A 21,637-nucleotide genomic window follows, 5' to 3' on the forward strand; every position below is an offset into this window, starting at 1 on the left:
CGCCTTATAGACAAAAACACTGCCTCTCTGACAAGGAGAGGATGGATAAGCAGCAGAGGGGAACATTTTATCAGAGTCTTAGTACATCTCAAGTCATGTAAGTATACTTAAAGCCCTTGGTGGTCCAATACTGCTATCAGCATCTGGAATGTAGCACAGTGAGGACTGCACCACAAAAGTTCTGTTTCTGTATCGTTGCAATTAGCTGAAGATAAACTTGGTGTTTTACACTGTCCTGATTTATGCTTTGTTTCTTAAATTATTTACAAAATGATCTTTCCCACAAGAAAGTACAAACATGTAGCATGTGTTTATGGTCACTGACTTTCATTAATTTGTCGTCTGCTTTAAATGGCTATGATGGGAGTAGGAAGATAATGATGCAGTGTTTATGTATTTGAGTGTTTAGTGGTAATAGGCCTGCAACCGTTTGCCTGTTTTGTGCACATGGGCTTATGCACATGTATGGAGACTTCTGCAGGTTTCAGACAGCTTGGCTGTCCAAGTGTCAATGTGATGGAGGGTTTGAGGAATGGGAGGGAGACATACAGTGACAGACAGGGCAGTGACCCCATCCGTCTGAGATAAACCCTGCTAAAAGAGGTCTGAGGCTGTCAATCACACACAGTGCGTTAAAATGAACTTTTTAACCAGGTTACTGTCAGATTTTTGCATTAACTTGAATTATTTTAAATTGTTTTAATAAAACGAGAAACTTAAGTTTCTTGGCTATGTATACACTTATTTGTGTATCTTATGGGGTTTTTACATGTGCCCATCTGAATTACAAATAATTCACGGTATTGCTGTGACAGCAGTGAAAAGAAAGTTACCAGTAGCTGTGCATCCTTGCGTCCAAAATAATTAAATCAAAGTTCAACTGAAAGTGAAACTGACACTCAAACAGATGAGTCTGAATAGGTCGATTTTCACAACTAGACTATTTGCAAAATTCATATACATGTGCAGAGCAAAGTAAAAAACTTTTTTGGCTTCCAAACTTGTTCTCCTACTGTGCCACCAGTCCAAATGCAAAATAAAGAGAAATAAACTCATTTAGATGCAGAGTCATATGTAACTGACTGATGACACTTAATATATGTCTGTCTTTGCTAAAAAAAATATGTCAACTTGATTACTGCATGTAACAACTACAGGTTTTACATTACATATATGTTATTTCAGTGTATAACAATATACCATTCTGTGATTTTCTCATTTTACTTGATTTTTTCCCAGGAACTTGTTTTCTTGTGAGCATGGAAAAAATAGTGACTGACTCAAAGCTGCCATCACTTGGGCCAGCATGGAGACCACCTTCTGACACAATGCTCTGCTGCTAATGAGAACCTTAAGGCCATGAGGAGGTAAAACACATCTGACTAACACACAGTCGAGCATGACCAATTCAGAGACTTTGTAGCTATTAAAGTGTTAGCTGATACATAAAGAGTAATAGCAGTGGCAAGGTGGAAATGCACCTGGACATAAATAATGAAACAAGTTGATGTTGCACTGAGTTTGGAGCAAGTGAGGCTAACAAAAGCAGTAGCAAATGTGGTACATTACAATTTTCAAGCTTTTGAATCAAAGCTACCACTAAATACCTTCCATGGCTAGTATGAATCAAAAACACAAAGGAGACCACAGTTTGAATTACATTTAGGGAGGCAATATGAAAATGTATACTGTAATAACTGGGCAGTGTTTTCTAGCAGAAGTACCTTGGACTAACTGAAAGGGATTAGAACAAAAACATCCTGACAGGGGAGGCTGGCACATTATAAAAATGACTCATGCTTCGTAACCAGACTCCAGACAAAGGGGAAGTTTTCAGTTTGGCTTTTTGATATAAAAGAACAAGGGCCAGACAAGGAAATATTACTCTGAAATGAGACCTCAAAACAATTCCCTGGGACAATAAAACACAGTGGGTTCCCAAATAGTGACCTTTGTATGGCGGGATGAAAGGAAAAAAATCTCAAAACTGATTCCACACCACACCTAACTGCCTTCTTGGGAGCGCCTGTTCCATTCACCTCTTTCCCTTCTGTTGTAAAATGATCCCAACGCAAAGAGGCTGTGTAAACCGGGATTTCACAATTGACCACAAACCCTGGGAAAACCACTTAATGTCCACTTTTGAGGGAACTAGTAGAGCACTGCACTATCATACCAATCATCCCTCCAAGTCGAGCTGAGGACCACCTTGAGAGCTACTTTTCCAAATAATGGAAGTAAAATACTTTCCATTTACTCAATCTAAATAAGGGTGGAATTGATTGATCTGGCCAGTGTGTCTGCTAGCCTTTTTGTTTGAATGATAAAAGTTCAATATACAATATGTGGCAGTAAAGCAATACTGTCTCCTCAGATAAAATGTTCAAGTTTAGAGTGAGAATTGATACCTCACATATCCACCAAGCAAGCAAGAATTTGGGGGCATACACGAAATGGCTTGGTTCTTAATAAAGGCAGACATTGCTTAGAAAGGGAGTGATACTGCTTTGATTCGAAACAGTGTCAAAATAATCTTTTAATGAGAAGAAATGACATTAGAATGTGATTTGACATCACCTGTAGTCCTTACCTGTCTGTATTTAAAAGGATAACAAGAGTGCAGCATGCACTTGCTGTACTTCTTTATGCTAAATATTTTCACTTGAGCTGATCTGCCTGAAGGCAAGTTGATAGCCAACTAATGACATTGGTGGGCTCTCATTTATCAAACGTTTTAGACAGCACATTATTTAAAAAAAAAAAACACAGTCTTGCAGGTGCAAACACACATGCACACTCCTCTGCCTGGCTTATTCGGATGCCACGAGATGAGAGGAGCACTCAATAGCTCAAGCCTACCTGATGGAGAGCCTGAGAGGCCAAGCAGGAACAGATGGGCTGAGGACGGCGGGGTACTGGGAATGAGGGAGTAAAGGGAGAGAAAGACGGGAGAGAGCATCGACAGTCAGGGACCACCATCATTGCTGCCCACACCAGACTACACTTACCACCCCTCGCCCCCATCCAACCAAATTCATTTGCAGCACAGTGATTCTAGACTGTAATGAATCTGCAATTTGCACACATGTACGGTGCCTAACATGGTACTACTTTGGGATCTTTTAACCCCTGATGGAAACATTTACAAACAAGTGGCCACAAAGAGTCATCAATCTGCACATTAACCTCTTTTTTGCCTTTGGGGGATTGTGCTATTCTCTATAATAGGGTTCAGAGAGGACCAAAGAAAATGGAACAGGGAGGAAATGGAAATAGTCCCTTTCAAAGCTGACTGCAGAGGCAATTAGCCAAGTACTACCAGGACCCAGCTATGGTCACTTCAGTCCTTCCTTTTCCTTTAAGATTAGGAAAGACATGATCAAAGTGAAGTGAGAGATTTCAGACCCTTGAGAGGTAGAATGGCCACTTCTAAACTCCCTGAGTTTGAAGAGTCACTGTGCCTTCTGGAAAGGCATCTATCTGAAGCACAAGACTGATCAGTTTCCTGTACGGAGCAATGCAAGCAAATGCTGCTGTGTTTATCTCCCTGGAGCTATGTCATTGTGTGTATTTGTACGCATCAGACATTGAGTACCGCGTAAACAGTGACGCGACACTTCGTCTTCCTGACTTGTGCAACCCAGTATGTGTCTCGTGCCACCGCGCCAGGGAGCCTTGGGTGGCTTCAGTTACTCATGCCATGTGTATACTTTAGCCAAACAAGGCCTAAGGACACTCCAGGGTGGTACAGAGGAAGGAGGGGCGAGGAAGCTAAAGGCGAGGTAGTGTGGTCCGATGGTTGAAGCCAGTGATTTAGAGGCTGTTGATACTGGGCAGACAGCCCAGGCTCAGTCACTGACTCACTGTAGATGACGCTGCATAAGTCACTACACTTAAAATGTCCTCATGTGTTTAGAAATGTTCAAGTGGAAATCAGGCGCGCTCACACAGCTGGAAATCGCTACTGGATCTGATTTTCTTGTTTCTCTCTCGCTTTTCCCTGAAGCTTTCATAAACAGATGGCCGAGGCTCATTAAGCTGTTGTCAGGACTATTAATGACATTGTGAACACTTTCCGAGTTCTGTCTGCCTTGGGCTTGTGTATGCCAAAGCTGGGCCATTAAAGAAGGTGTGAGAGTAACACAATGCTGCTGTGTGCTGTAAGGTGAGGGATGGAAGCCATGAAAAAAATATACACACACACGGTTGAATGGCTGTTAACAGTGGGCTGAAGTTAATGATTTCATGTTCATGGCAGAGTTGAGAAAAATGCTGTGTTAGAAGAATGTGAATGCTTTGACCCTGCAATGCTACATTGCACTGTATGCATTGTATGTGCTCCTAATTATATGGTAGAGGAGGTACAATACAGTTATACTTGTCACTAGTACTTTTTCGGATAATACCTTTGTGATGTGTTTCTATACAAGTTTACAAAAGTTTATAGCGTCAAACTCAAACAAAAGTCTACGGGCACGATTGTGGCTCTGTGATGGCTGTATTAGGTACAGCGGTGCTTTTAGCTAAATACTAACATCAGCATGCTAGCACAATAAAAAGGCTAACATGCTGATATTAGACAGGTATAACGTTATAATTCACTCAGAGGGAAATGTGAATAGTGTACCAAATTTCATTGTCATCCATTCAATAGTTGTTGAGGGATTTTAGTCAAAGCCACAAATGTGAACATCATGGTGGTGCGAGAGGAAAGGTCTGGGGATCACCAAATACTTTCTGTTCTGTTTATGTTCATAGTATCTTACTGGTTCAAATAATGGCTAAAAGTCCTTCTTTTCTCGCAGCTCCACAGATTAATTCTGCTGGACCCACACAGCTAAGTGTTGGCCACTTCTAACACCACTCAGAGACAACTTTAGGTGGACGTATGAACTGTGAGGTGTGAGGTAGTGGTTTCGCCTGCTTGGAATGGAAAAATTGAAAAAGCACAAATGGAGCTCTGTCCTCAGTCCTGTTCTGTATGTTTATGATTACGATGCTGAGTTTTGAAGCAAACAATGCAAAAACAGAATGGGCAGAGAGAATAGAGTAAACGTTCAACATCTCCTCAGTCTGGGAAACAGTGGAGGCGGCAATGAGAGCTTGCTGAGCTCCAGACTCATGTTGTTGATCCTAATGTGGTCACACGCAAACCTAACCATCATCCTCTGGGATATCCTCTCAGAGGGTCAGACGCTGAGTGAATAATAATTCACCCACTGATCCTGCAGAAATAAAAAAGGACAAAGCAGGTGGTATGTTTTCAGGGAATTATCATGTTAATGTTTTATTTATATCAATATTGAATTACAAGCTTGATCCTAATGAGCCAAATCAAAGCAAAGTGAGCTTTTGAATTAATCTCCACACCTGAAATGTAATGGAATAAAACCAAATTAGTTTAATAATGTGGAGAGCAAGTATTGCTAAAGTGCACTTTATAAGGCTGTATGCTTATTTCTTCATGTATGCAATTGTGTGTGTATGTGTGTGTGTGTGTGTGTGTGTGTGTGTGTGTGTCTGCTCTGAGCATGTGCCTCACTAGGACTCTTGTCAGCTTAGAACTGCGGTCTGTCCAACTGTGATTCTCTCAAATGGTCTATCTCTCACAGCAGATGTACTCTTCTCCGCTTCACAGCTGGATCCCACATGTTTTGACAATATATTTTTTTTTCTGCATGGAGCTCTAGAGTTGGTGGTTGTAGTGTTGGTAGTGGTGGTGGAAGATTCCTTCTCTGCATATGGTCTTGTTTCTTTCCTCATTTACATCCAGAATACTGCAGTGGCACATTGGCTATACTTGGTCCTGAAATGTCTCCAGTTGGGTAACGTAAAGAATGTAGAGGGTGGGGGGTCAGATCTGGCAGGGTCTGCTATGGCTTCATAGCACACACAGTCATTTCCATAATTGCCCACAATCAAACCAACCCCTCCTGGATTCCTCCCGCTCCAGATTCCTGTAGATAAGCTGAGCTGGGGCTCTGGTGAGTGCCGGAGACCCCCAAGTAAGAACAGGTGCCGCTAACATAACTGATTTCAGATTCTCTGTGTATCCAAAAAAAGGGGGGGCTGTTGTTTCTCCAGTAATTACCATGGTTGGACATTCCCTTTCGGATCGCTATCGTGTGACTTTTCTGAAGCGGGAAATAAAAGAGGATTAGTCCCACATTTGGTTCTGTATTATCAGGAGCCAAATTAAGATGCCTTACAGTATGTGCGACTGTAGGGAAGCAAATTGCTGTGCATCAGGTCATAGCGATTGTTTTACATTGTAGATGATTTTCCACTGCCTAACACATATAATTCTTCATTCTGTGGCTACCAGAATAAACATTTTAGACCATATTTAAACAAAGTCAAACACCCATGACACAGTTTGTGATGTAACATAATATTCTGCATTTTCATAATGTTAGTCTCTTGTAGAAATCTCCATGCCTCTCTCATAAGTTCAGTTATTTGAAAACAAAAAAGAACATATGGATCATTTATCAAATATTGTATTTATTTATTTATTATAAGACTTGGCTCATGGCCATAACTTCAACATATGGATAACAGTGGAAGATGTATTCAGATTCCTGTAATTCCTGTATTCCTATACTAACAAAATAAAAAATTACAAGTAAAAGTTTGCTTTCAAAATCTTACATTAGAAAAAGTACAAAAATGTTATCAGAATAATGTACTTAAAGCATTAAAAGTAAAAGTACTCAATATGCAAAGAATGATATCTGTGAGAGTTATATCATATAGGCTATTATATCATTGCATTTTTTTAGATGCATTAACTTGAAATATTGTATGTGGTCAAGGGGGAGCTAATTTTAATCAATGCTGTTAATGTAGCCTATAACTAGGTGTCATATTTCATAAACTGACTATATCTATCTATCGATCTATCGATCTATCGATCTATCTATCTATCTATCTATCTATCTATCTATCTATCTATCTTTGGATTGGGCAGATACATCTGGAGGTTAGTAGCCTTCTGTGTCAATAGTCATTTTCCCTTGAATATTACCAGTTACCAATTAAAAAGTGGTTATATTGTTGTATATTATATTTTACATCATATATTTAAGGCTGAATTAGACCTCAGTAATAATCGTCTTTACTTTTTCGGTCAATGGAAACCAACAGTGCGTCTACCTCTGCCTCTACTCTCCGTCCTCCGCTCTACCAGGTAACTGTTTACCTCGACGTGGACGCGACTGTGGCCACATGCGCGCACCCGCGAAGTCGTACGTCACCGCGCTCGCTCCTCTTCTCGCGCGCTGGTTAAAAAGAAGGAGGAAAGCGCACGGGAAAACATGTGAGCGGTCTGAGGACTTTAGTGAGAGACAACTTTTATGTCTTCTATGTTTTTTTGACCCCGTGCATGCACAAACCTCCGTGCTGTGCTTAAAAGGAATTACATCTAAAGGAACATCACGGCTCTTTTGCAGTTCACGGTGTTCTTTGGGTTTTGACTTTTTGTGTTCATCAGGATAAATTGTGTTATTGTTTTGCTTATATTTTATTTTTTATTTCTGAGTTGTTCTATATAGGCAGAAGCAACAATAATGTTTTTTTAAACACCTTTGGTCATAGTTGTTGGTCAAATTCAGGACACCTGCCCTGACAAACAGAATATTTGAAATGCTCTTATAGTAGCCAAATTGGCTTTTGCTGCTTGGAGAAATTAGCCCAAAAAAATATTAAAAAAGAAAAGAAAAATTGATATTATTTTATATTCTACATTGCAGGTTAACCCCACTATTTTTTCAAAAAGAGGGGACAGATCTTGGGAGTTTTTTCTATTCATATTTTTTGTTAATTTTATAATTTTTTAAGCTATGAAGCATTTGCAATTTGTGCTCGTCCTGGCCATCGCGGTCAGCGTGTGGGAATGTGGAGACGCTAAATTCGGCGAGAGGGGAGAAATTAGCCCCAGGAGAAGAAGATGTTACGACGGAAGCCTGCCCAAGCGGCTGAAGAAAAGGGAGCGAAAAGTGTTGCTTGACGGCAGCAGCAGCAGCAGCAGCAGCGGAGAAGTTTGCCACAGGTTGTACCCCCGAGTGTCCTGCTGTCCCACCAGGAGAGCCGCCTATCAGATCCTGCACCGCAGGGATGCTAGGGTAGGTTAATGTCCATCCACCACGTTGCATTTTCTTCAAATTAAGGGGCTGGGGTGTTACTGCTAAAACCCCTCAGGAGATGCATTTACAACCATTGTGTATTGTCATTCTTCCTCTTGTTACCGACAGCTGAATGTGGGGATGGTCAGGGGAAATTGCCCTGTCCCGATGAAAAAGTCTTATTTTAACATTCCTACAGGGACATATAGACCAATGTATATATGTGTGTGTGTGTGTGTGTGTGTGTGTGTGTGTGTGTGTGTGTGTGTGTGTGTGTGTGTGTTACTCAGTGGTAGGTGAAATTACCATACCTTTGTTTTTTAAATAGTACCTAAAGCTTCGTCTTGTAAAATCCCCATTTGTGACATATGCGTATGTCTGTAACGTTACTTTTTTAATCTTGTTTTTAATCTCTTATGATTTTCATAACAACTTATTTTGCTAGTGCCCATGCATGTATCTTTTCTGTAAGGGTTTACCTGTGTCTTTTTTACTTTGTAAATGTAAATTGAATGAATGTCCAGGTTTCGATGATACATTTTCATTTTACGGTGTCTTGCTTTACACAATCTGATGCAGCTATTCAGCTGTCCAATGCGCTTCGGCGTTACCATGGTAAACACTCGTCGATTTACGTTACTTCTCGCCACAGTCAGCTACAACCAACTGTCAGGAAAAAGGCGTTCTAGCTAAGCTGTTGAACCGTTTACCAGAACAGGTAAGAGCCCGGTTATAACTTTTTTATCAACCGTTTAACTTTTTTTTCCCACAGCAACTGATAGCGAACTGTTTTTCTTTTCGTCTGTTTGAAAGAGTCCTCACGTTGTGTTTCGGCGTTACGTACAGAAATGTGTTTGCCTAACGTAACGCTGTTGACGTTAAAGAAAAAGTTCTACAAACAGTACCGGGCTCGCGCTTTTACTTAACACTCTTGACCGTTATGGCATCGACCGACGTGATAAGAAGAAGTTTTGAAATGTCAAATAAGTAGCTAAGGCTTTTAAATGCTCAGTTTCTGTGGGGGGTAAGTCAGAAAAAAGCGACTGTATGCGCCAAACTTGTAGAGGATTCCGTTGGATCCTCACCGGGCCATTCTCATGTAAACCACTCCTCGAATCATTCAGTGGCTGGGTGGTATCTAACTTTGTGTTGCGATAAAAAGCCATATTGCATCATTTAATTTGCTCAAGTCATGCAAATAAGAGGGGGGGAAAACTGAATAGGACAAACTCGACTTTTCCTCCTCCCCACTACACTGCCCACACACGGAGCCCTTTCTGATTATGGCAAAAGAATAACAACAACACCATTGTGTTTGTTGGTTTCACTAATGGGAGAAGCTGGAGAACATCACTCTCCCCCAGTCATCAGCCCTGTCCTAGTGTTAATGCCTTTGAGAGGGTGTGTGTGTGTGTGTGTGTGTGTGTGTGTGTGTGTGTGTGTGTGTGTGTGTGTGTGTGTGTGTGTGTGTGTGTGTCCTTCACCATATACCCCTGCCAACCAACTTACACCTATTCCCCAAGGACAAGTGTTTTGTTAAAGCTTAGCATTGCCTACCTCGGTACCTCTCCCCCTCTCTCTCAGTCTCTCTGACCATATGAGGTTTGATGAGGTTTTCAGAGTGTTACTGATTTATTGCATTTGAAAGACAAGTGATTATTTTCCAAGTGTGGCATTGTATATTAATATGTTTGTTCAGGCAATTTCATTTGCAAAAACCATTATGCAGATGCTATCCTAGAAATAAGTAATCTTGTAATAGCTGTTCTCCAACATGAAGCGATGCACTGCAGCTTGGTGTAATGTCAACTTTAGAAAATGTAATGTAAACATCTGAAATAGCCTTGGAATACGTTATTGACAATATTATTTTCTTACGCTATTTTTGCTCTGTGTTTGTTTGATTATGGCTCTGTTCTTGACCTGCTTTAGCATATCCTTAGCAAAAGTACAACAGCTAAGCCTAATTGCCATTTTCTCCCTGCTTTTGAGGAACATACTCACTGAGATTCAGCAAAAGACAACAAACAAAGGCCCACTTGTTATGGTTTGGATGATGGCAACATTGGAGCCCATCCCAGCAACATATGGACACAGGGCATGGCTGAGAGCACACAAATGCTACTCTCCATGGACCTTGTGCCAGCCCATGGCACACAGAATCAATGGGCAATTTAGAGCATGAGGGCAGGCATGCCCACAACACTACATGGCATGAGTTTTGAGGGCACAGAGACAGAGGAACTCACCACACATACAGGGTCATAGCCAGCCCGGAACTCCCTTTTTGAGAAAAAGGTCAACAATTAGATAAAATATAAAACAAAAGTGGGATTCAGATCTGAGTTCAACTATGGAACCTCAGATAAAATAGAATTTCTTTTCCCTCTTCAATTAGTCCATTATACTGCCTTTTGTGGTGACAGATTTTTTGTATATGTTAGTATATTTTTCAGGTAAACCCTCAAGGTTTTGCCAGATGTTTTGCCACCTGTTGGCTAAACACAGCTCTGAATAACTGCTAAACAGAAAATCTTTTCCCCAGTTGTAGTTTGTTGCAGTCAGAGCAAAGTGTAAGGCATCCATATGTTGGCCCTGGGTCCGCTGGTCTAATTGACTTCGACAGACTGCTAATTTGTTGATACCAGAGTGGGAATGATGTGCCTGTCTATCTCTAAATTGGTGTTTACACATGGACCTCACACAGAGCAAAGCACTACCAGCCTGCCTGGCTGCCCAAGCAGCGCTGCTCGTGACCTAAAACAGATTACATTGTGTTTTATTACAGCTAATTTGTTATGTAAATAAGCCTGTTAATTTCTTTTGGATTAACTCTTTGTGTACTTTTGCATAATGACCCCAAGTCAGGCTTTGAGGCTCTTATTTGGCTTTATTCATTTCATGCCCCAGGATCTGTCAGACATGGGAAATGTAATTTGACTTTAACTGTTCATGAACTTGGGTAAGTAGGCAGTGAATGAGATGATTTCTTTGTTTATTTCTCTAAACAGACAGGGTGTTCCAACCTCAATGTTTAACAAATTGGTATCAAAGGATATAGAATTGATGTACTACTATGCAGGGCCTTGCTATAATTTAGCTTGTATACATGAGATTGTAAAAACTGAAAAGAATGTTTCAGTGGGACAATAAAGAAAGAGGCTATAGCAGCACTACCAGTGAAAATTTAGAGTGTCTTTGCAGTGTGAATGGTGTGAACGTTCATGCAGATTGTGGTAGAGATGCTGCAGACTTTCACACTATGCAAGTGACTGTCTTTCTCCCTCCTCATTCTTCATTCTACAGATGATGCGAGGAAAAAAAAGAAAGTTGCTGTGCAAACAAATTGTTCAGCACAATAGCAACCATAACAATAAGGAACCACCTGTCAAATCTGCAGATCATGTAGAATATAAACAGACAATACAATGATGGCATTGATGTTTAACATGAGATGTGGCATGCAAATGAATGGGTTTATTACATCTAGTGGTGCTGTTTCCAACAGAGTATCTCACTTTGCACGTGTCATATGGGGAAAGCCTGTAAACATACAGTTATCAGTGTGTGGGTGTAATTTTTAAGTAGAGATCATTCACTTTCTGTGCGGTTACAGGGGTGAGATTGGCCAATTTAGTTAAATGGTGAGGGCTGAGAAGTGCCTTGGCATCTCTGTGTTGTATTGATATATTGACACATGAAAAAGTTAGGTGAAATCTTTTAAGTGCTAATATTTTCCTTTAAAATGTAATTTGGACTCACTGTAATCATTTGAAAACATCTCATTTTGTATAGTTATTGTTCTTGAAAATCTCAAACAGTGTCTTAAATTGTCAGGAATTTATGACAACGACGATTTAAAAATGCACCCTACAATCTTAACTAAAGAAGTAAAAGTTAACAGTCCTCTATTTTAATCAGGCATTGGTCCCTATTGCGTGTGGTCTCCAGATTTTCTCCACCAACAACACCGAATGTGGACGTATCCTGGAGGAGATCAAGTGTGCTCGCTGTTCCCCCAATGCCCAGGTGTTGTTCCACTCCTTGGACATGGATAAGATGACACACAGGGAGCCAGACCTGCCGCGGCTGTGCCAGGATTTCTGCCGCGAGTTCTACTACACCTGCAGGGGACACATACCAGGTAATTATACGGATAATAATGACAATGAATGTGACTTGAATTGTTGCCCCTTTGTGTTTACTTGGCGATACCCAAGCATACACATGGATAGAGTAACTGAAAGTAGGCATACGTTATACTTGCTCATTTCAGTCTCATTTGAAATGTAACTGACACCTTATTGTGATGAATTAAAATTCACAGCAGGCCTCATTCGTCATTGAGACTCAGCCTGCACATGTAGAACTGGCAGATTTTTGGACTTATGCAAGAAATGGTGCGTCAGTAGTCTGGTCTGTGACTATTTATTTATCCAGCTCTTACCTCAACTGACCTCACCTCCATTTGTTGCTGAGCTTGTCTCACCCATTTGCTTGCTCACTGCCTCGCACTTGCTTTACTGTTGCACTTTAGTGCATCAGTAAAATGACTCGCCACACACTGCCTATATAGACACAACACCAGTTTGCTGATTAGTCTGCAGTCTGATGTAGGACATTTGGTCTAGCAAATAGCAGAGCAATATTTTAGCTTTTTTATGACTTCAGTCTAGCTGTACAGTATTTATGGCACTAGGTGCAGAACGCTTTGTTCTCTTGTCTCTGTTAGGTTTGTTTGGATCATGCAAGTTTATTTTAATCACCATCAATTTGCAAATATGTGACTGTTTTTGATCACCTTAAAGTACCCATATTATGAAAAAATCACTTTTTCTGGGATTTGGGGTGTTATTTTGTGTCTCTGGTGCTTCCACACGCATACAAACTTGGAAACTTGGTTTTGAGTGAGATACGGGTTTCTGAATGTGTCCTGCCTTCAGTCTCCGGGTGAGCTGTTCAAAATCGGCAGGGCTTTTTACGTCACTAGCCGAAACGAGGTGGCTAACCGTAGCATGCTAGCACTAGCATGCTAGCTCGTTCTGAATGGCAAAACACTGCTACAACACACACTAGTTCACCATAATCTACAAAAGAACTACTTACACGTCCCTATTCTGCAGGTATTCCACGCAAAGTTGGAAGTGTACCCTCGTTTAGAAGAAGTCTCCCGGCTAATCCTGCCTTGTACTACTGAAGTTGTAGAAACAAACAGCTAGCTAAATGATGTGATCTTACCTAGCTACTGCGCATGTGCGACTGCCAAAAAAGACGTTACAGCAGTGAGAGGTCTCACTCTGTAGCTAAAACAGAGACCTGAGCACAGGGTGAAAAGAGGAGCTGCAGCAGTGTGCAGTACAACAAAAATATGGTGTTTTCTTTTTTAAATTAAACCATGTAAACCTATTCTGGTACAACCTAAAAATACAATTATGAACCTGAAAATGAGCATAATATGGCCACTTTAAGTGTATTAACAATACAGAAATTTGAGGTATTTCCTGACATGTGAATGGAACATATTAGATTTGCATTTGGGTGTGAAAACAAAAGCTGGCCCCGCCTGATCTGTGTACTAGAAAACTGGACTGGAGCAAAATGAACTATTTTATGAACTGTTCCTGGATACTGCTCACGGGATGCATAAGCACCCTAGCTGTGGTCTAGACATGACTGCTTGGCCCCTTGCCTTCCTCAAACATAAACTGTCACTTAAAGACCTGTGGCTCATGTTCTGCCACCAGTATGTTTTCGTTTGAGTAGTAAGTTCACATGAATCTAAACATAGTTGAAGTGTTGCTTAACTGGCCCCTGTCATGAGCTCCACTACGAGATGGCAGAATCCACAGAACAGGGAAAAAAACTCATTTCTGCAACAGTTTCCTTGTAGATACGGCACTGCTAAATGATGGGAACCCCTCTGTCCTTTGAAAGCATTTGGTCTTCAGAATTTCCTTTTTGAAGGGATGCAAGATCACAGGTACCTGTGCATACCAAACATGATCAAACACTTTCTGACTGTCTTTTCTCCTCCAGCCAAGTCTTCTTCCAGTCTCTGTCGCCACAAACTGATTAGATCTGCTGAGATTTGCAAACAGAGAACAGTTTCAAACACACTTGTCTGCAACCCACCCACATGGTATTCTGCAGCTCAAGTCAAATATCAAACACATACATTCCATCCTCGTCTGCATCTAATGGCCTGCTTGCATATCTTGTACAGCACTTGAAATTTGGCGAGTGGGACTCCATAGAGCATAGAAAAACAGAAGAAGAAGGCTTGTCTGGAGTAACATTACTTACTCATGAGCTGAGAGACATATGGGCTCAGAGAGTCCAACCAAAAAAGCTCAACAGAGGAATCCAGAGAAGAATCCCCCCTCTCTGTGTTCACCGTCATGCTCCTCCCCATTTACCCCCCCTCAGCCCTCTACAGATCAGCATATGTGGTGACGAATGACACATTTATTTTTCTACAAAGGTTGTGTGTATGTAAAACTGCTGAAGTGCATCAAGATGTCAAGTACTTTGGGTGGGCCACCCAGGTTGCCTTGGAAGATAACCAGATGGAAATATAACTTTAGCGCTGGGAATATGGACAGAGTTCTGTCTCTTTCTCTCTCTCTCTCTCTCTCTCTCTCTCTCTCTCTCTTCTATCTTCTCTTTTACTTGGTTCATACTCTTTTCTGTGTACGCAGTACAAATAAGGTTGAACATACATACAGTATCTCACAAAAGTGAGTACAGCCCTCACATTTTTGTAAATACAATAAACTTTAAAAAAGCACACCCTACTAAACACAAATAATTAGATTGAATCCTATTGCAGAGAGGCCATAGAGTTGTACACTTTGTTTTCATAAATGGTAACAATTGTGTTGGCATTTTTAAAATCGCTGGCCAAAGGTATTAAAATGAAACAGTAGCCTTTACTGCATCCATAACTGTCATCCTGCTCCCATGAAACTTCCTACCAGCCCTTGATTAGGCCATGTACTTAGCCCCCATTTCTCCATAAAGACATTTACTGCCTTGACTCTCACTTCTGCCTGGAGGCCTCCCATCTTCCCCAAACTCCTCTTTTCTCATATCTTCCTCCCCTGTTCACTAACCCCCCCACAACCGAAGTCCCCAACCAGCATGGTTAAGATAACTGCAGACACAAGTGAGTGGGTGGTATAGCTAGAGCTCTGTGTCTGTGTGTGTGTTTCTGTGTTTGATCTTCATGTTGTGTTTAGATGTTTGAGGGGATATCCTATCACCTCCAGTATTTGGTGCGGTCAGCACTTGCGGTCGGTGTGTGTCAGGAGAGGGAGATGAAAGAAGGGACAGGGAGAGTCCTGTTTGTGTTTTTATCACTGGTGTATTTGCTCTCCTGTGTCCTCTGAGGGATTGACTAAAGGAAACTATTGGCAAGATTGTTTTTAGGTCGCAAAGGGCCTGTGAGACCCACTGCACAGTACACTTTGCTGGGAATAGTGTTGTGACAGGCTGGAGGTGTAGCTGCGTGTGACTGCTATGTTTACGCAGATCACTTTTCCTCTGGCAGTGAAACATTTTACGTAAACCAGCAGGCCATAAGGAACGATGTGATGGCAGTTTTACCTTGAATTTACATGCTAATTGAGTAGAATACAATCAGTAAGTCAAGTACATTTTATTTATATAGCTTGATATTCCAAATTTGCCTCAATGGGCTTAACAATCTGTACAGCATATGACACCCTCGATTCAGATAAGGAAAAACTCCCCTCAAAAACACTTTAATGAAAGTTGCTGAGACACAACTAAGGAAGCATTTGGGAACATCTCGTCATTGTTTGGCAATGTAAAAACCTGAACCTCACCCTTTATTCAGAATTACATGCCATATTTAACAGGTTGATTATTTCATTTTGCATGCTGTGCCCATGTGTTGCTCAGTAATGCAAAACAGTCAGACTTGTTTGAAGGAAAGTGGTTGGGACTTATATATTATATATATATATATATATATATATTTTGGACGCCTGAGAATTCCTGACAGTATGTGTTCTCTCCAATTAATTGAAAGAACACCGTTTTGCACAGAGAAAACCATCGTCCACCATTAGTAACTACACTCAAGTAACCTTTTGACGTGCTGATTTTGATAGGCGATAGTAAGAGCTGTGACACAGAGTGTCCTACAAATAGCCTCATGAAGGGAACTCTTATGACATAATATGAAGACAAATTTTGTTACCATCATTTCACATTCTGTAATCTCGTCAAGTAAAAACTGAGAGTCTCTCAGTCTTTCTTTGTCAGTGTTTTCAATTTGGTTCTGGTTTGGCTTGGTTTTCTAATACACAGTGTAGTTTTGTTTTTGTTAATAGTTTTATTGGGTTTGTTGTGGGGGTGTGTTAAGGCTGTGTGAACAGAGCCTCTAGACCAGCTGAATGAGGCGAATATGACTACTCCTCAAAGGGCAGGGCTTTGTCCGTCAGATTAGAGACTTCAGAGGGAAGTCACTGTGTACTCTACCTGCTGCCTTCTGATGGCTGTAGAGAGAGGTATACAACAGAAAGCCTTCATACAAAACATGGGTTGTTACAAGAGATGCGGATAGGAATCGGACAAGATGATAAAATGGATTTTTGCTGTGCATTTAAATGTGTCTTAAGTTTGTATAAAAAAAGTAAAATAAACAAGCAATGAATCACTATGTTGCTGGATAGACTGAAGAAAGTCAGTCATAGGACTCCATTAGGACTAGTGCAAAAGCATAATTTCATAAATCAAAATAATGACAAATAATGAGTAAACTTGAAATTGAGAGGCATAGTTCACAGCAGACCCCTATCTAATCTGTGATCCATTTGGTTTGGCCCAGTTTCTCTTCACTTGTTCATTTACGCCCAGTCTAGCCAGGATTTGGTTTGGCTCATCAAGCATATCTTCAACCCTCCCCAACACATAAGCACATCACATCCTTTTTTTCTTCCTCTGTCTCTCTCTTACTCTTTTGTCCTCTCTTGCACATATTCATGCATGCACACATTTATACAGCCACATACACTACAGACAGGTGCACACTCAGAGCTAACGTACCATAAAAACAATGTTAGAAGAATATTCATCAGATTTTCTTGGTTTAGGTGTCTACGCAAGCCCAGTGTATGAAGTAATTTAACCCTGCAATATCTACAGTAAGTGTATAAAATATGTCTGTATCTGTTGTGTTTGCTAGAACTGTTCCAGGCCGATGTGGATGAGTTCTGCCAATACTATGGGAGGAGAGATGCCAGTCTGTGCTTTCCAGATTTTCAACGAAAGCGACCACAAGGGCAAGATTCCAACTACTTGGGAGATGAGAAAATAGAAGATATCAGCAGGTTTGTAGCCTGACTTTTACCATGTTTTATTCTATTTGACGATTGAGTTACACTATGGAAGATGTACATATTATTATTTTGAATGAGCTTTGGCTAGTTCTTAAATGTGTTTCAGCCAAGTGAACTTTTCAGGCTTCATTATTAGTACTTACAAGTTCAGATTAATGACATTCAGCTGTGATTTTTATGTTTTTATAGAAATGGGGGTAGCCTCGGTCACATGTTCTGGATTCACTGGTCCATTTGACATGGTCCATCCTCTCAGACAGAAATGCTATGCCACCTCCTCTCTAATCCTAAAGTTTGTCCAGACTGCATTTGCTCAGCTTTGCTCACATAATAAAAATGCTTATCCTGCGTCATTCTGGTTGCCTCCCTCGCTGCAAAGGTCTGTACATCACAGAGGGCTTTGCCCTTTTGTCCATGGGGGGATGCCTTTCATCTCTGTTTTCCCTGAGGCAAGAAGGCCAAGCAGCATGTGCACCTGAATAGCAGCAAACAACATTCAGTCAAAAAACTTCCAAAAGTTAGAAAGTCTGGGGCTTATTTGTTGCTTCTGAACCTTATCCCCTGAGAGGTCTACTCTCTTACGTTAGACGCTGGGAGAAAGTGCCAAAATGAAGTTATCACTGTCACAGTTCCAGGGAGTGGTAGTGCACTTATTGGTATTTATGGCTTGTGTTATGTAGCTCACCCGGACACATAGAAAACAGGATAGGACAAGAAAGAATCCAACATTAGACATTAACAGTGGATGAGTTAGTTGGTTATGGGCTTGTATCAATTGTGGCCAGTCAAATCAGCTTCTCTTATCCCCCTTAAAATCTGTGCTCTCTGCACCAAAGTGGCCGTGTTCACAGGTGGGAAACAACCACAAGTGTTCTTACCCCTGCCTCTACAGTTTGGTCAGGTACCTGCACAGTTGAGGGGGGACATGGGAGGGTTAGTTTGAACCTCCTGCGCTACTTTTGCTCGCCATTTAAAAGACAGAGGTGACGCATGCAGCTGATGCATGCCCTGGTAAGCTGGCTTTGGTTTTTAAATTAAATTGGAAAGACGGAGGGAGAGGATTGGTGGGAACAGGTGGTTGTGAGGGAGTTCATTGACGTAGAGAGGAGGAAGACATTTTAGTTGTCTTATTATAGACACAATGATAAACTGGATTTGTGTTGTGCATTTAAATGTGTCTGCTGGTTACCAATGTTCCCACCTTGGCAAACGGAAAATCACCAAATTAGTAAACCAGCAAAGGTGATAAAGACCTGATAAAGAGCACATCTGCTAGTTTTGTCAGTTGAGAGAAATCTCAAACACTTGCAGTCTGATACAGAAAAGTGAGGTATTTAAAAGTACTCTAAGCAATGTTTTTTTTTTTTGTCACATACAGCAAACATCTCCTCACTATCCGCGAGCTGCCGGTCCCCTGAACACACTGTAAAAAAACGGCTAGGGTCCACACACGCCAACAAAAACAAAGTGGTCCAACCTGGACCATGCAAACGTACACAAACCGTGTTCCAGCATTCAGCCAATAACGGACAAGAAGGATTTTTTTTGGGGGGGGGTGTTAGTGCGCTGAAGCACAGAAGGGAGGGAATAGGATGAGGAGGGAGGAGGGAGGAGCGAGTTAGTCTTCGTTTTGTTTGAAAATACTTTGAACGTCAACAAGAAGTAACATCACCCAACATCGCTTAGAGCACTTTTAATTCAGAAAATCATTGTAAATGTCATAAGAAAAATTATTTTAGGTTAAACTGTTGTAAGGTCTTACTGCTGGTTATTTCATGCTTCCTTCCAAATACTACTATTTCAAATTCTGTCATGCCCCTTCTACCTTATAACTGGATTGTTCACCGCCACCATCGGTCTCTGACCTTTTGTCTCCCTCGTTACCCAGGAAACACAAACACAACTGCTACTGTGCCCAGGAGGTGTTGAGTAGTCTGAGGCAGCCGGTGGCCGTGGTGCACTGTGGGGATGGATCCCAGCGGCTATTTGTCCTGGAGAGGGAGGGAATTGTCAGGATACTCAACCATGACCTCGAGCTAATCAAGGAGCCCTTCCTGGACATCCACAAGCTGGTGCAGAACGGCCTGAAGGTAGGAATGAGCCTGCTTTACTAGTGTTAACAGTGTTGGAGGAATTCCGGACGTAATATGATAATATGGATGTAATCTGAGCACAGATGCAAACAGGAAAGAGGAAAGGAACTTGGCTGATGGTGTATGAAATATTGTTTGCTACATTGCTAGAGTAAAGATGTAATGTGCTAGAGCCTTAACACAATGCTTTACAACAAAACTGTTTGCACCTATGTAAACCTGTGAGGAACATCTCTAGCCAAGACAAATCCCTTGAAAGTGGCTGCTTACTATTAGTATTCAATTATATAATTACACCAAACAAGCAGTCATTCATCAAATGTGATTGTGGTTAATCATTACGCTATTACCTGCTAATTAACTGTACAGACAGCACACATTGTGCTCACTGCTAATTTTCTGCTAATTCTCACAAGATGGGTTAATGGCTTTCTTAATCTCTCCCATATTGTTCCTGTAAGGGTTCTAATATCCCACATGGTTACCCAATACTTTACATAGTGACTAACTCAATACCCTACATAATGCATGGTTTATAATTGTAACCTTGTCCACACTCTTTATTCACTTCAACCAAAGATAGTTTATCGAATGTCTGTGATATCCTTGCTTTCTCCTGCTTTCTTAGTTATAATAATAAGGGGTTAGTGGTATACTGTATATAGTGTGAGGAGCTGAAAAGACTGATATGTCTGTATTTTTGACAGGACGTAGCACCTATGTGCTTTGTGCCCTCTTTGAAAAAAATAAACATGGACAAGGGTGTAAATAAGTACAGGTGCACATGAAGTATATTTTCTCATTTATATCTTCTGAGCCTGCTGCAGATTTTTGGAAATTGTTACGTCCGTTGTGTCAGTAGTGTCATAGAGTAAATGCATTTTTAACCAACCGTGTATTGTGGTGTTGTGCTAGTTCTTGAAATATCTTTTTCGTGACACTGGAAATATTGCAAGACGTAGAACATAAATTGTTTGTAATATGACATAAACTGTAGCTCAAAGAATTCTCTATTGATATTTCAATAGCAAAGACATTGCAGTCTTCATGGTACTGTCCTGATATTAAATATTTATTCATAAACCTTACTGCATCTCAGATTTTGTATTTGAGAATTTTTCGGAAATTGCTGAGATTGCACGAGATGGGTTAACTGGGATTTTTGTGGGTCACACTCCTAGACAGGAAGTTTATCTATCACGCATGCCTCCTGCTCCTCCACTGACAAGACCCTTTGCTTACAAGGAGTCAAACAGAGCACAGCAATTGAATATGCAACTACCCCCTGCGGGATGCTCTCACTGCTCTCTTATCATCATTCAATCCAAACTGGTTGTGGATAAAGTGATCATTATGACAATTAGATGTGGCTCGATCCCCCGCAGGCCCCAGGAGTCCTATTCTGTGATGTTGGCTGCCGAAACAGGCTCCCACACGGGGTGAACAGAACCAGGGGAGGGCTAAGGTGTTTACTGGCAGCATCAACAGGATGGAGCTGCCTTTATACCGAAAGAGGAACCCAGGCCCCCAGGAGACAGGGCAGATAACGGGTTTATCATCAGCTCCATGCACATGCTTTGATTGTAATGTTCTGTGTTTCCTTCTGCTCCTCTATCCCCCTCCTTCCACGGATCCCCCCGGTGCCAATTAAGCTGAACTGCACAGACACAATGCTGTGCTGTGGTGGTGTGGGCTCCTAGCTGCGCTGTGGGTGTTCTTCTCCTGAAATTCAATCTCTATACTCAAGCCCCCCCTCCTTCCACTCACCCACCCACCACACACACATTCACACACACACACACACACACACACACACACACACCACCCATGTCATCATCGTAGTGGTCTCTCCACAACTAGCTCACATTCACACAACTCTAACATGATGGTGAATTGTGGACAAACCTCCTGATTGGACAAAGCCCGGCTGCAGGATGTGGTTCAGAGATGGTGCATGTAGCCAAGTTTGACCATTCTTACTAAAGTCTACCAATACAGATACTTGAGACTTAAAAAAATGCAATTACAATCAAGCTGCCTATATTTTTAGATTTGT

The 21,637-nt window shown here is 41.2% G+C and overlaps 1 protein-coding gene across 3 annotated transcripts in view; it reads left to right on the forward strand.

Annotated features, from left to right (window-relative positions):
* Positions 1-7,297: 7,297 nt before the first annotated feature.
* Positions 7,298-21,637, forward strand: part of LOC116034269 (hedgehog interacting protein) — a 32,462-nt gene continuing 18,122 nt past the window's right edge. Inside the window, exons 1-4 of one of the 3 annotated variants that reach the window (XM_036000088.1) lie at positions 7,298-8,123; positions 12,045-12,267; positions 17,335-17,479; positions 19,377-19,578. In XM_036000088.1, the coding sequence (XP_035855981.1) occupies positions 7,842-8,123; positions 12,045-12,267; positions 17,335-17,479; positions 19,377-19,578 (852 nt within the window). In that variant the 5' untranslated portion in view covers positions 7,298-7,841. Of the gene's footprint in view, positions 8,124-8,738; positions 8,842-12,044; positions 12,268-17,334; positions 17,480-19,376; positions 19,579-21,637 lie in introns of those variants that run through there. The other 2 variants (XM_031276863.2, XM_031276864.2) reach the window with 2 other exon arrangements.

Source organism: Sander lucioperca, chromosome 4, assembly GCF_008315115.2.
Source record: "Sander lucioperca isolate FBNREF2018 chromosome 4, SLUC_FBN_1.2, whole genome shotgun sequence".
NCBI lineage: Eukaryota > Metazoa > Chordata > Actinopteri > Perciformes > Percidae > Sander > Sander lucioperca.